The 15,577-nt window shown below is 37.6% G+C and overlaps 1 protein-coding gene across 2 annotated transcripts in view; it reads right to left on the minus strand.

Annotated features, from left to right (window-relative positions):
- Positions 1–15,577, minus strand: part of MAN2A1 (mannosidase alpha class 2A member 1) — a 121,816-nt gene that overhangs the window by 10,983 nt on the left and 95,256 nt on the right. Inside the window, exons 17-19 of one of the 2 annotated variants that reach the window (XM_065657020.1) lie at positions 13,853–13,986; positions 12,615–12,756; positions 9,018–9,148 (exon numbers count right to left, since the gene is read on the minus strand). In XM_065657020.1, the coding sequence (XP_065513092.1) occupies positions 9,018–9,148; positions 12,615–12,756; positions 13,853–13,986 (407 nt within the window). Of the gene's footprint in view, positions 1–9,014; positions 9,149–12,614; positions 12,757–13,852; positions 13,987–15,577 lie in introns of both variants that reach the window. The other variant, XM_065657019.1, reaches the window with a different exon arrangement.

Genomic DNA, 15,577 nt, shown 5'->3' on the forward strand with positions numbered 1-15,577 from the left:
TGAGTGCTGGCTTAATGAGCTCTGATCAAAGCAAATACTGCCTTTTCAGACTACTTTACAGCACATTTTATACAGTTATCCAATTGAAAACTGTCTGGGTTGAAATACAAGCCCTTGAAAGACTGTGCAATAGATGTAAACAAATCCTCATATAGGATCTTTCTTTGTCATCAAAAGTAAGGTGAATAATTATTAACATTTTGTTTAGAGGAAAAACAAACCAACCAACCACACTCCAGTTTGCAACAGGTTCTAAGAATGGCTTCATCTATAAAAAAGTGCCCTTCTATCTGCAATGAGCTATTTTATTGATAAATGGAGGATGAAAAAGATTAAGAAAAGACTCAAAGGGTTTTCAGTAACAGTTTAAATTGAGAAACTAAGGTCCTTAATAAGAGGGGAAAAACATTAATTAGACTCTTCAGAAATCATTTAGTAATTGAATGGAAAAAAATGGAAAATATTGTAAAGAAGAGAGAAAAGCTGAAGCACTTGATAATTGGACTTCAACTGAGCTAAGAGAGAAACAATTAAATTTTCAACACAGACAAGCAGTCTAAAATTTCCCCCACAAAAGTAAGGAAAAGAAACTGAGGCAGACAGAACATCAAATCACAAATCTTGACTATTTGCCTGCTCTAGACTGTTCCCTCCTACGATTAACCCTCATCACGAAATAAATTTAACTATAACTCCAAAATCCTACCAGCATCCAAGCTATCTGATCAAACAAGCTGAAATGTGGATGCTGACTTCAGATGTCAGTGCATTCAAATAAAATCTGGAAAGAGACAGAATACTAGGCCTGCTCAGTCAAGGGATCTGGACCAAAATAGCCTGAAACCAAACCACCTGCACTATTCCTGAAAAGAAAACGTCTCTCACTCTCTCACACAGTGTGAAGAAACAATTTTTATCAACTTTCTCTGTCACAGGTTCAGAAAGCAAGCTGGGAGCTCTCTTCAAAGAAGAATGTTTCTGGACTGGAAAATCTAATCTGTGGAGTAAAAAGACTGTTTAGAGCATCTCTAGTCCCAAAACATAGGGAGACAATATTATTACATATCTCTCAGTCATAGTCTAGCAACTGACAGCAACCTAGATGGTCAGCAAAGAATCTAAAGCTTCCCAAAGACAAACATGGAAAGAAAAATTTGTTTCCTTCTGTACAATACAAAGACTGACAATCTACCCATGTGTTTTCATGAGATGCCCACATCCTTCCAGGTGCTGGCTCCCTACCAGTCAGCTTGAAGTTTCCTAGCAGTTTACAGGCACACACGGAAAACATAGGTCTTGCCAGCAACTGGCAGCCAGTTGCACTGGTCCCTCAGTCCCATAGTCTCTCTCTCTCTCCAATAGTTGACACCAGACTTCTTCTTCTACTTGCTTTCTAGTCTTACCTGAAGTTGGCTAAAGGCTCACACAGATTCAGAAAACATTGTGCACTCGCAAAGAAAGCAGATTTAATAAGAATACAGGATAACCTTTTGACACAGTCTGCCATAACATCCTCATAGGTAAGCTCAGGAAGTGTGGGTTGGATGAGTGCACAGTGAGATGGATCAAGAACTGGCTGGATGGCAGAGCTCAGAGGGTTGTGATCAGTGGTGCAGAGTCTGGCTGGAGGCCTGTAGTTAGTGGGGTTGCCCAGGGATCAGTCCTGGGTCCAGTCTTGTTTAACCTGTTCATCAATGAGCTGGAAGAAGGTAAAGAGTGCACCCTCAGCAAGTTTGCTGATGATACCAAACGGGGAGGAGTGGTTGATACACCAGAAGGCTGTGCTGCCATTCAGTGAGACCTGGACAGGCTGGAGGACTGGGCAGAGAAGAACCTGATGAAGTCCAACAAGGGCAAGTGTAGGGTCCTGCAACTGGGGAGGAATAACCCCAGGCACCAGTACAGGTTAAGGGCTGACCTGCTGGAAAGCAGCTCTGCAGAGAAGTACTTGGGAGTCCTGGTAGACAACAAGTTAACCTTTAGCCAGCAATGTGCCTGCCTGGCCAAAAAGGTCTGTGGTATCCTGGGGTGCATGAGGAAGAGTGTGACCAGCAGGTCGAGGGAGGTTCTCCTCCCCCTCGACTCTGCCCTGGTGAGGCCACATCTGGAGTACTGCATCCAGTTCTGGGCTTCCCAGTTCAAGAAAGACAATTACTGGAGGGAGTCCTGCACAGGGCTAGAGAGATGCTTAGGGGTAAGAAGCATCTTTCTGAAGAGGAAAGGCTGAGAGAGCTGGGACTGTTTCACCTGAAGAAGAGAAAGGATCTTATCAGTGCTTAAAAATAACTTAAGGGCAGGTGTCAAGAGAATGGGGCCAGACTCTTCAGCGGTGCCCAGTGACACAATAAGGGGCAAGGGAGACAGACTGAAACATAGGTGGTTCCATCTGAGCAGAAACTTCTTTGAGGGTGCCAGAGCACTGGAACAGGCTGCCGAGAGAGGTTGTGGAGTCTCCTTCTCTGGAGACATTCAAACCCACCTGGGCATGATCCTGCACAACCTGCCCTAGGTGAACCTACTTTAGCAGAAGGGTTGGACTAAATGATCTCCGGAGGTCCCTTCCAACCCCAAACATTCTGTGATTCAGCACTGGTCTTGATCAGACCCTTTTATGCCCCTTCTACCCCTGTTTTTCTAACTTTTTCCTCCTTGATCATTTTCTTTCCTCTCCTAAGTCCATTCCATTCCATCCCATAACAAGCCTCTTGTTTAAAAAAAAAAAAAAAAAAAAAAAGGTCCAGAATGGTCTGAAATTCTCTCTCTTTTTCAAATAATTTTAAATCCTGGACTCCTTTAGGCAATAATACCCTTAGTCTGCACCAAGTGATTTCTGTCAAGTTGTCTTGTTGGGTTTCACACCAGGAGCAGTCTAATCTTCTTCATTTCATGGTCTCTGGATCAGCCAGTTCAGTGTGCTTCACCCCTCCCTGGTTAGATTCCTTCACTTCCTCCATCCATCATGCTCCTGTGGTGACTGTTAGGTCCTTGCATTTAATTTAGTTATCTTTAACGAGATGCTGTAATAGCAATTATGTTCTATAAACAGACCATTCGGAGAACAGCTGCTCACTGGTCTACAGAAGAGTGCAGATGGCAAAGAAAGTAACTAGTTGCCATGACCTAAGCACATCACCATAATTATCGAAGTTGACAAATATGCAGCCATCAGTATAGCTGGATGAAAGGGATCACAAAAGCAGACAGACAGCCATGACATGCTTTTCTCAACAACAGAAGTATTTTATACTTTAGTAATAGCCTCTCCCACTAATTTTATTTCTAATTCTTCTTGCAGTGTTTAGATTGTTCACTAATGATCAGGAAGAAGGAGGAGGGGCTTAATGCCTAAATAAACAACCCATGCTAGAGTTGTGGAAGGGCCACGGTGCTATATTTTGTTTCCTGTTGACTAGGAAGAGCTTATCCTGTTCCCAAAGATGGCAGAACACAGTGATCACAAATTTTCTGGAGTTCTGCTCTGACGAAAACAAAAACAAACAAACAAAAAACCAATCAAAACCCAAACCAACCAACCAAACAAAAAGAACAACAAAACAAACAATAAAACCTCCCAAAACTATGATAAAGACAGAAACTACACAATTATATCTCCTAATTTTTGTTCTCCAGAAGGGGTATCTGCTTTGGAAGTCTGCTGCTCACATGAAGTTCTTGCTGCTGATGGAAACTGCTTGTTCCATGTGCAAGGACAATAACTTTTGAGAGTTACTTCACATGAGAATACAAGAAGCAGCAGCAGCCAGACTTGCAGCCTTTCTTTCCTCCTTCAGGAAGGATTCTGCCCTCCTGGCAGAGCTTGCAGAAGGATTGAGCAGGCCTTCATAGAAGTGGTAATACAGAAAGGTTTAGCTTCAAGATCTCAAACTGCACCACCTCAGATAAGCTCTTAAAAGACCTTAAAGAGGTCTATCCTCCCACTTTCATGAATTACATGGGATGAAATTGGAGAGACCAAACTTGAATACTATGCATACTACTGAAGTAAAATGATTTCTTTCTAAACAGAGCTGGCAGACAGGTACACACAAATGAAGACAAACAAAAACAACTAAAGGAAAGTAACTCACTGTAGAGACGTACATACATACACACACAAAAACCAAACAAAAAAACCACATACACAAGAGAGACATAGCTGTAAGTCCAGAAATCAGAGGATGGCATTCCCCTGTACTACCTGCTTCACCATGAGCCAGGTACAACGAGTAGCTGCTTCCCTGCTGTAGGGTGAGAACATTCATTTCCTATAGCTCTGGACAGCATCACATATATGGAGCTTGGAGCCAAATTCATCTTTATTTAGAATCTTTCTGCAACACATCTTTGTCACAGTGTCAACAAAAAAAAGTGTTTGAAAGAAATGAAGTTGCAAGGTGCTCTGGCATAAAAATGAGGACAATGCTTGCCTGAAAGCAGATAGTATCTGTAGCTAAATCTGAGCAGCAGACACAAACTTACAACATAAGAAATATAGTATCATCTATACAGTAATAGCAGTAATAATAATTTAAACGTATTGTTTTAAGCAAAGCTGTAAGAGCTAACACATACCTGAATCCCTTTTCAAATGAAACGAGAAATAAGTGTGCCTTCCCTACTAAATATCTGTGGCAATACTCTAAAAATGCATTGTGCTCTGTGCAAGAGGGAGAGAAATATCTATTTTTTTCTTTGTCTTCTGTAGCCACCATAAACCCCCAGAACTTTCAAGTTCAAGATTTTTTATATATTTAACAAGTTCACTATGGCAGTCATAACTAAAAATGATATCAGAATATCTGAAGTTGTCACACATGGGTTTGAAAATGCTTCTAAATGGCAGTTGTTAAGCCAATGTTGAGTTTCTGCCTTTTTGAAACATCAAGTTAACTATGGTTGTTAAGATGTGTTTACACACAGCATAGCAATGCGCAGTATAGTATATAGCTACTACATTCAATGTACACACGCATTATAAATATGCAGACCAAGTAACTGGCAAATGCAACTCAATAATCAGACATAAATGGTTATATCACCAAGCATATCTTTCCAGAGAAAGTGGACACTGACAGATACTCGGGGGAAAAAAAAAAAAGAGTAGTTGTATATGGTGGAAGAAAATGAGTTTGATTATCTCACTGCCACATATTTGTTATTTTATTAACTGCCTTTATCATTGTTTCTCTAAACAAGCTCCCCCAAACCATAGCAGCTATTTGAGCCATTGAATCCTGGCTCTCTGCTTGAGACTAGGCTATAAATCCAGTTATATAAATTATGCAAGTCAAAGCAAGGTATGTAATAGGAATGTGAAGGAGAAAGTATGTGCCTGGCATGGTATCTGTTCTCCAGCTATGTCATTGATAAAATAAATATATCACGACTTCCTGTAAATCCTTTTTCATTTATATTCTTTTACTAATATAACACACTGAGGCCCAGAAAGTAAAAAAGTATCAATGCCTTTTTTTAAGAAAACTTACAATAAATGTAAAGAGTCTGTATTTTCAAAAATAAAGAAACATTTAGCCTTTTGACATACGAGTATTGATAATTGTACTCAGTTTCATTCTCAGCTAAATAAGAATAAAACCTCCAATTTAAAAATTAAATGCATTCCATTCTTGTGTAACAATCTGAGGAAAAAGGAGAATTAATATTAGAAGAGAAGTCAAAAAGATATGTAGAGCCCAAACATGCTTGCAAGGACAAAATGAACATAAAGGAGAATTATTTAGGAGAAGAAAAATATGTATATAGATGTATATAGAAATTGTATCAAAACATAGTAAGAGCATCAGCAGAGGTCTGAGGGACACAGTTGTCAATAACTCAGGCAAGTATAATGCAAAATGAAATGAGATCTGCCCAGCTTTTACTACATAGATAGCTTACTTAATGAACAATACTGTCATGCCTAATACACCTTTTGTAGTACCCAGACTGGGAAAAAATATAGTACAAAAACTTCAGCAAAACACATCAACCTGAAGTCTTCTGCACAGTGGCAATATCAGCCTGAGTAGTTACTACTAGCTAGATGACCTAGAATTCAAGAGACAAAAAACACGTAACATTAGGAATCGGGACTTAGTATAATACAGCCTACCTGAGTATGCTAGCAATTATTAAGAATTCTACCTACCCACTAGAAAAGTCAATCTTATGCTTCAGGACATGCGTGTGGTTTGACTGTGCCATTAAAATATACTGTTCAGGGTGGGGTTGGGGAAGTATTTTGGAGATGTAAATTAAAAGAAACTTTTAGCTGATATTGACACAACCAAAAAACTCCACAGTGATTACACTGAAGTGATCCACATTTATTTTAATTAATTTTAAAGAATTGCACATCTCACACTTCACACGCTCTCCTTTTATGGGGAAGTTTTCCGAAGAGCATAAAAAATCCTGTTCTTTAGAACTGCTTTTGAGAAAAGACAGAATGAAATATTTTGAAATGTACTTCAGGAAAAGTTTGTACTGGCAAACATGCCAAGTGATCAAAAGTCTCTCCTCCTGTAGCTTCCATGGTTCCTCAAGTCAATAACAAAATAGAGCTTGACAACAAAATTAGGGTCAGTGTATGAGTCACAGTGCAGCCAATTACATATATAACCTGCATATAATTTCTTCATAATTTTTTTGACAGGTTGTTTTTCAACTATTGTAACAACTACCTTCTGAGTAATATTGCACTAGAAAAAATATGTTTGCACATTTAATAAAACCAAAAGAAAGGGGACTGATATCCCTCATTACTTTACGCATCTGGAACAGTTACACGAAGCAGACATTCAAACAAATTTTGAAAAACAAAATGCTAGAACACTGTTAACACAGCAAAGGGGAGTTCCAGATATAACACCAGAAATATGTTTCTTTCAAACATCTTGTTTAGTTCCTTGGTGCTGTGTACACTGTATCAGTTGGGCCAACAGCACCTCTTTGACTGTGCCCCCTCTCTCATAGCTTTGATCCCCCTCTTCAAGCCCCTCCAAGTGTGCGTGAGAATGAACTGCCCTTCAATGCTTACTCTGCAGCTATTTAAAACCATCATAAGCTCAGCAGTAAAGGTCATAGGGAAGGAAGGTAGATGCTTCAAGTACACAAAGTACCCAAAACACCTCAAAGATTTTTGATCATAGCAGGTAACTGTTCCTTCTCCTTTGAAAGATTCTCAGCAACTTGCACAGAACCTTTCAAAATGGAAGAAAGGACGAGGATTTTAATAAGAAAAGGGAAATACATTATTATTCTATTGAGCTGATGTCTGACTAGCATCCCAAACAAACTGGTAAATGTATGCGAAAAACACACGTAGATGTTTTGCTAGCAAGATAAACCCAGAGTTTTTTTAGGCTGCCTTTGTTCTAACAGAGCTAACTTCAAACTATTTTCCAAAGAAGTGTTTTGGTTTGAAGTAGCAGCGTCATTCTGAAATTAAACTTATGGTCAACGCCACTTAACCAGGTACTGTGCTAGTTTGCAGAGGAGTCTCAGTGTGCATGGACTAGTTTTCTTTTAGAATGAAGTAACTAAGCAGCTCCCCTGGAGGTATGCACTAAACATGCTCTAACCCTTCACATATCCATTATGGTCTGAACACATGACTAATCCTTTCAACAGTTTTTAAGCCTACTCTGACACAAAAACAGACCTGCTTTGAGCAGGGACTGAAAAAAAGAGTTCCAGAGATACCTCTCAGTGAGTTATTTTATGGTTCTATGGAAAATACCAGAACTGCACACAAGTGTTAATGCAAGCACCATGGCACTAACTGATTTTTTCTGCTCTTGTTGTTTCAAATTATTTGCTCATGTAAACATAGATTTCCATGTCCAATAATTCTTTCTTACCTGCTTCACATTCTAATTTAATACAACACCAGTTACACTGGGTAGTAAAGAAGTTTTCTGTGGCAGTATATATCTCTCTGCAGGTTTCTTCTTGCAAAGGTAGATTAACCTCTGCAACGTTCATTGTTGCCAAAGCTAGACTACTGCAGAACTCAAGTTAGCTTCTTTCAAGTTAGCTCAGATATTTGCACACCGTACTGCTAAATGCAGTTAATATGCTGCTTGTGTTAAACAGGATGAGGAACTATAAAATCATAATGACATGTACAACCTGAAAAAAACACTGTCAGTCATTAAGTGGTGGAAATTAGCTATAAGCCTGATAGTATCATACTCTCACAGTGGTTAATGATATCCATTATAAACCAGAATTCAAATTTATCTGCATATTCATTAGCAGCTCCATATACAAGTTCTCATTCTTAGCTATGTGATGATTTCAAAAATATACTCAGTGCTGTCATCATGATTCTACTGCCTTAGTATGAAGATGCACTTATTTTGTCCTGCTGAAAAATGATAGAAAAAAGTAAAGAGAGAAAAAGCAAAGAACTGCAAGAAAACTGAAGAGTTATTCAAAGGACTAATACAGAAAAAGGTGAACAGAGATGTATAAAAAAAACCCTTACAACAAAATGGTCTCAGCTTTCCCAGAAACACAATGAAGTGAGACGGTTTATGTCTGCCATCTAAACATTTCCACTTGAATCTTATTTCCTATGAAAATGAAATATATAAGATATTTTCTCCTTCCATCCATTCATCTGCAATAATTTGTCAACCTTTGTCCAGTTTCAGTTAAATTTGTTAAGATGTAAAAATCTTGTTCATTAGCAATTTTTCAAAAGCTACCTCAAATAAAAAAAAAAAGAAGAAAAAAGAAAAATAGAAATAGAAATAAAAGAGACTTCTGCAACAGTACTCCAGTCATGTGTTGAAGTGTAAGATGCCACTGCAAGTATTTGTGTGAGGAATAGTGAAAGATGAAGGCTTTAAAGTGAGAATATGGAGGCAAGCTGACAAAACTCCCTTGGAAGTAAGTTTCCTTATTTCTGCTCATGGAATAATTTCTTTAGTGAGTTTACTGCTGCTGCAACAGAAATAAATATTTGTATCTTAATTAGACAGAAAAATAGACACAGTGAATCCTACCACATCTGTTCCATGTCTTCTTTCCAGCAGAAGTCGGAAGACATTAGCTGTAATCTTGTTATCTTGCACACCTTGTCCAAGGCCACGGTTGTCATCCTGCATAAGTCGACGATCCATGATCACTTCCAACTGACCTGAAAGAGCAACAAAATGATCATATGGGTAACAAGAATATGTAAAGGTTCTATTAAAAATAAGAAAAATACCTTGAAATATAACTTAAAGATTCACATTTTTTCTCTTGCATATGGAAGAGTAATAGCAGGTCAATATTGTTAGGACTGATTAAGAAAACAGTTCACACCTTTGGGCTTTGGCTGTTCATAACCTTCCAAATATTTTCACTTAGCCTTTCGGCACAAAGTCCTGCAAATTTTTAACATAAGAGTCTAAATAGAAGTTTAGCATGAAAAATTGTTACTGTTAACTACTATTTGTAACAAGGATACTTGACACATCAAGCATCAAAGAAAAGAATCACCCCACGTAGCTGCAGCCATATGGAGAGACCTTCTTTTGAGGAACTGTGTCTTCATCTTATACTCCATAAAAGAGTGCACCTCCCAAATATATTTTTTCCTTTATTTGTATTTGTTTCACAGTTGGAGGCAGAAAGAAAAACAGGTAGGTAATATGAGTATATAAATACTCACTCCTTTTTGTAACAGTATTTTCCCTTGTGGGAGCAGGAAAAAACTTTGTACCAGACGAACACTGAGTATGAAGTTCTGAGTTTATACTGAATTGCAGCATTGCCATTCAGAATACCTCTAAGTATGACGTTAAACCATAAAGAGCCTTATGGAAGATGAAGTTCATATCTTTTCAAGTTTGTATCTTCAGAGGGAAACCAGTTCAGGGCATGTAATTAAGGCTGTTACAGTTTTTGCACACTGAATCTTCCAACAATTGTACTTGTTTCCTAAATAAAACTGAAAGACTGAAGTAGTTGTTTCCTAAATAAGAAATGCACAATTTAAGCTACTAGAAAACGCTGCTTAGCAAGGCAGCCTCTTTTATACTTCTTTATTGTCCTACAAATACTTATCCAGTTTTTCTAAATACTTGTTCTTCCCTTCCCTCAAGAAAAAACAGATTTTGTGACAGAAGTCAGCTGGCAATGAAACAAACTACCATTTTGAAATAAGGTATAAGGCTAGGCCTGTGCCTCAAACTGATGGTCTTTGTAGATCGCTGTACGAACATGGGCTAACATACATGTATAAGTCTCTGAAAAAAACTGCAACCACAGTAAGAAGGACAAACCTATGATGAACTTTGGTCAACGTTTTCAAAGAAAACAGAAGATCTAGATCCAAAACTACCTAACTGCATTTTCAACATTCATTAAGAAACAAGGATAATGAAGGCTGACAAAACAACACTTTATGATTCTTAACACGATCGTGAACAGCAAATACAAACGATCAGTGCTACACAAGACAGAGATAAAAAAAAACATTTCAAAAGTAGATGAAAGATTAAAAAAGACTGTTTTAGTGAAATATCTGTCTTAAAAATGCATAAACATATTGCATCAGGCTTCAGGACATAAGTGATCCCTGCTAATTATCCATCAGACTCCAGGGAAGTTCACCTCTAAATGACAGTGGTGCATCTTGTCTATCTGGAGGTCTTCCTTGTGGCTTGAAGGACAATCCACTAAGTAGTCAATTAGAGTAGTACTGGATGGAACTTACAAGGTGGAGTATGTTCAGCATCTAACATTAAAAAATGATTATACATTCAATCCCACCAATGGGAAGAGAAATAGAAAGTAGGAATAAAGTTGTGCCAGTTATCAAGTCTCTGAGAAGCTGTTGTTGAAGACTGATGACAATACAGTGAGAAATCCTACTCCATGGTGCTGAGATCATCTGACAGCACGAGAGTTCGCTAACCACTTCATAGTAAGGAACCTGTCTCTAATCCAAGAATGAGAAGTGAGAAATAATCAGCTGTTTATATACATCTCACATGGCAGGTTATGCCTTGAGACACACAGTCTCAGACACATAGATACACAGCTACTGAAGGCACTTGCCTAAACTGTAATGTTTTTGAATTTTCTTCCAGGATCCCTTTGAGATCCTGAAGGGCCTTCAAAGGAAGTGTCATGAAGCATATGACTTTCAGTAGTCACAGAACTTTCAGCATCATTTTTGTTCTGATACTGTTGCCTGATATTTAACTGCAATATGGCGAAGAGCACTAGCATTAACTTCCCTAACTTGAAGACAGAATGGGGCTCCCTGTGGACTTAGATGTTGCATTATTCTGTGATGCAGAGATTAGGATTGTTAAATCACAAATACAGACACTATTACAAGGTAATGGAGCTTCTGCGCACTAATTTAGTCTCCAATACCTATGTGAGAAGTGTCTACAAACACCTGGTGCTGTCAAGTTCATTTACAAGATCGGGCCAAAGGGAATTTGGTTTCTAGCAATAAAAGGCATGAAAAAATGTATTTTAGGTCTTGCATTAGGTGGTTTTGGAACGAACGGCTAATATTTTCCACTATGGCTTTATTAATGTGTTGGTCTATAGGCCAATGTTAACTCTTCGCCCTAAAGCAAATTAGGTTTGCTAATACTGCTGTCCACCTAGTTCAATATTCACCTTTTGTCAGAACAGACATTAATATGACATTTTTGTGAAAAGAAACTGGGAAGTAGGTTTTGACATAGTTTCTGATGGGTTTTTTCTTTTAAGCATTCATTCTGTTGTTTTTCAAAACCATGTAAATTTAAAACTCATATTACAGCAAGGAATTATACATCTTAAATTATGATTTATATACCTTATTTTGCCCACTGCTTGCTAGTTTTATTTGAATGCCTCCTCATTCTGGTAGCAGTATAGACTGAAAAAATGACCTCTGTTTCCATCTCTCCAGGCCATTCATCATAGCCTTCTCTGCTGAGAGGGACAAGACTTTTGGAATTCTTAATATGAATTGATTTTTCTTGTCAACATATTCATCAGGTCAAAGTACTTCATTAAATCTGTGAGGTATGATTTTGCTGCAGAAGAAGTATGTTGGTTCTTATCAGGGGTCATTTTTATCATTTATTTCACTAATACTAGTCTTCAAGAAAGCTGCTATTGTTTTCCTTGATGGGGATGTTAGGCTATACTTAAGGGACTATACTAGTCCCTTAAGACTAGTGCTTTCTACTCTAAAGCAAACAAATCAAAAGACATGATCAGCATCACATTATCCATCTCAAGCCCTCTGCTACCAGACCAGTACAAAAGAGAACAAACTTCTTAGTTTTGCTGTTTACTCCTTGAGTTCCACCAGAGTTCTTGGGTGAAAAATACCTGTTTCTGACAATTTATTGTTCATTTTATCTTTTTTTTTGTAATCTCTTTGCTCTGTCTCTAGTTTGATACTGATCTTCCACCCAAGATGACAGGATCTCATGTGGAAACAACCTCTACCTTCTCCCTTATGGATATATGCTAAAACTTGGCAGAGTTGGAGAAATGTATTTCCCTCCTTCAAACAATAGTAGGTATGGTAATCTCTGAATGAACTATTTCAGGCAATCAAGAAGGATAGGCCTTTATAATATCTTTCATCTTATACTTACCATTTTTCAAGCTTGCAACACCTAGAGACTGAGCTGAATGAAGTGTCAAACGAACGCCAGCATCTTGGATATAAGCCATTGTAGTCATAGGATAGATATTTGCTTGAAGAGGCAATTTGCTCATCGTCTGTCTGGGCTGGATCTGCAATATGAACATGAACTTCAATGAAATACATTATTTTTATGCATTTAAATTTCAAAGACAATTTCAGATATTTATCCCACGTGTTTTAGAAGCAGAACTGGCACCAAAGCATTCACTCAACTGTATTATTTAGCTTTTTGGAGATTTGTGGCTGAAATTAACACTTTGGAAATGATAACTTCAATGTACTTTTAGATCAAAGAATATTTAAAAAGCCTGAAAGATTCATCAAGGGAATCTACAAAAAAGGAATAATCACAGTTACAGAAGGAAATACATTTTTTTCTCCTCTAGAGAGCAAGTGGTGAACAGATTTAAGGTAGCAGAAAAGGAATTCTTTGTTTATGATGGGAATTTATTAAAGTGCTAGTGGAATTCTTGAATGGTACATGACAAATGAGTAGTAGTCTTAAAATTATTTTCATGTTTAAATATTCACCTCACTATCTCCAGCAAAACGCAGTCCTACACAATGACTGAAAAATACAGTAGCCTCTTATTCAGCAGGTATGGTTTTCAGGGAATTTGAAAAACTATTTTCAGCAAGGGAGGAAGGTAAGGAAAACTTGCTTTTCTGTCTCCTGCGGAGTCTAAGTTACAAAAATAGTCACACTATATTTCATCAGACGCATTACCAATAAAACAAGTTATTACACTGGAAAAATACATCACTTATTTCCACCACAGCAACAAGCAGTTGTTCTCTAGGTCTGAGTTACTGGACCTTACATACACGTGGTGCTATGCTACCCAAAGGTCTCTAGTTAAATATGCAAAGTGGAGGGGAGGGAAGCCATGCAGATACAAAAGCAACTACATGGTGGCTTGTCATAACTTTCTGTATTACAAGTATTATTTAAAAAGGACACAAAGGGATATTTAACAATCTCCTTTAAAGGAAACAGTTGCTGCTTGATCTGGTATAAATAAAATTTTATAACTGATACATTTTTAAAACTTTTCTCCTTTTAAATGGTTAATGGACTTTAAAATGAGAGTTTGATTAACATGACTCAAACTCTTTACAATCAGAAGTATTAATAGAGTTAAAAACTGGGGCCCTAGGCATTTATAATTAATAGACAATAATTACCTGATATCCATTAAGATCAGTATAGAATCTATTTTGACTGTTTATGTCAGATGAAATTCTCATTGCAAGCTCACGATTATATTCTCCTCTAATATCCACAATATTGGAAACTTGAAGAGACTGGCCTTCCAAACCTACATGAAAAAGATGCATTTAAAAATCTCTCAATTTTTAAAAGCAATTGCCAAATATATAAGAATTACTATGCTCCCAGAAACACAGTGATCTAGATCTTCCCCCTAGTTTTCCGTGTTATATTTAAGCAGATACTTGAAGTCAGTTCAGTTATGTACCATATGCTATAACAGTACTTCTAATTCAGTATTCCTTGAACAGACAGTTTGAAACCTTCATTGAAGTAGAGCTATAACAGTACTTCTAATTCAGTATTCCTTGAACAGACAGTTTGAAACCTTCATTGAAGTAGAACAGAAGGAATTCATGATAAGAAACAGTGTGAGTTCCAGTAAGTCAGCAGGAAATAGCACACAACTGTCAAGTGCTGTCTTTAGCAGCAGCTAATACGCTGTAGCAAGACCCAGCCATCCACTTCTCCCCTTGACTCTTATGTGGCTGTCACTATTCACAAACAAGAATGAAGTTACCAGCTTGACAGCAATTGTTCCACTAAGCAGGAAACTTGTTAGCTGCTTTAACCAAAACAGGGAGAACCTTCCTTAAGGACAGTGAATTAAGAAACTGCACATTGATTTGACCACAAACAGGATACAAGATGCCTATTTATTAAAAGAACGATTAAGTATATGAAAATGCAGACAGATGTTCAGTGAGATTTTTTCTTACAGTGCCTCGCACTGAAATTTAAATAACTTTAATAATAACCTGAACTTTTCAAACAGTTCGAGACACAGTTTGGAATGGAATCATACCATCATTCAGCGTGATCACTTCTACTCTTTTTGTAGTGTAATGGGACTAATAATTCTGAAAAGAATTCCACCAAGCAGAACAGAGAAATGAAGTATCGCTTTGTAGTGAGACGAAGTTACAATGTGCTTGTCTGATGGATTGTAAACAGAAGACAGTAGAAACTGTGGGACTGATTAACCAACTTGGTCCTTTAAAACTTGAAGACAGTATTTTAAAATCTTAGACACTAATTTTTTTTTTTTTTTTCCCCCAACAGTTCACTGTATGTCAACTTACAAGACCCAGAGGCGTGCTTATCAGTTTCGGCTCCTGAACTGTAAAATCTTTTGCAGAATGATAAAATATCTTTCAGTAAAATTCCTACATTCCTAAGCACACAGACAGAGGTTAGCACAACCTCTTTTTCCTTCTACACACATAGGTCTCGAATTTATTCAGCAGTCTTGTTTGAGAGTATGTTGGAATAATACCCTTAAGGTCTTTACTTCGTCAAATTCTAAACCAAGCACTCTGAACTTCTACACAATGGAATGCTGAAAGCATCACCTGCTTTAATTTTTATGCTATTATTTAGTACACAGAAGGCAGTCAGGGTTGTGATTTTGTCAGCTGAAGGAGGAGGATGTCAAGCTCTGTATTTGTTTCCTCATCTTTTTAAAAATCCGAATACCACCCGCAGCAGCACCAGCAACTGTTAAAATGTTAACATTTACAAATGACTATTATACTATGGTGCTAAATCGAACACAATAGATTCAGGTAATTACTTCTATTTTACCAGGCCTGTTCCGAAAAAAATGCATCTACACACTCCACTTTTGACACCGTTAGTCA

This window comes from Caloenas nicobarica, chromosome Z (assembly GCF_036013445.1).
Source record: "Caloenas nicobarica isolate bCalNic1 chromosome Z, bCalNic1.hap1, whole genome shotgun sequence".
NCBI classification, from domain to species: Eukaryota; Metazoa; Chordata; class Aves; order Columbiformes; family Columbidae; genus Caloenas; species Caloenas nicobarica.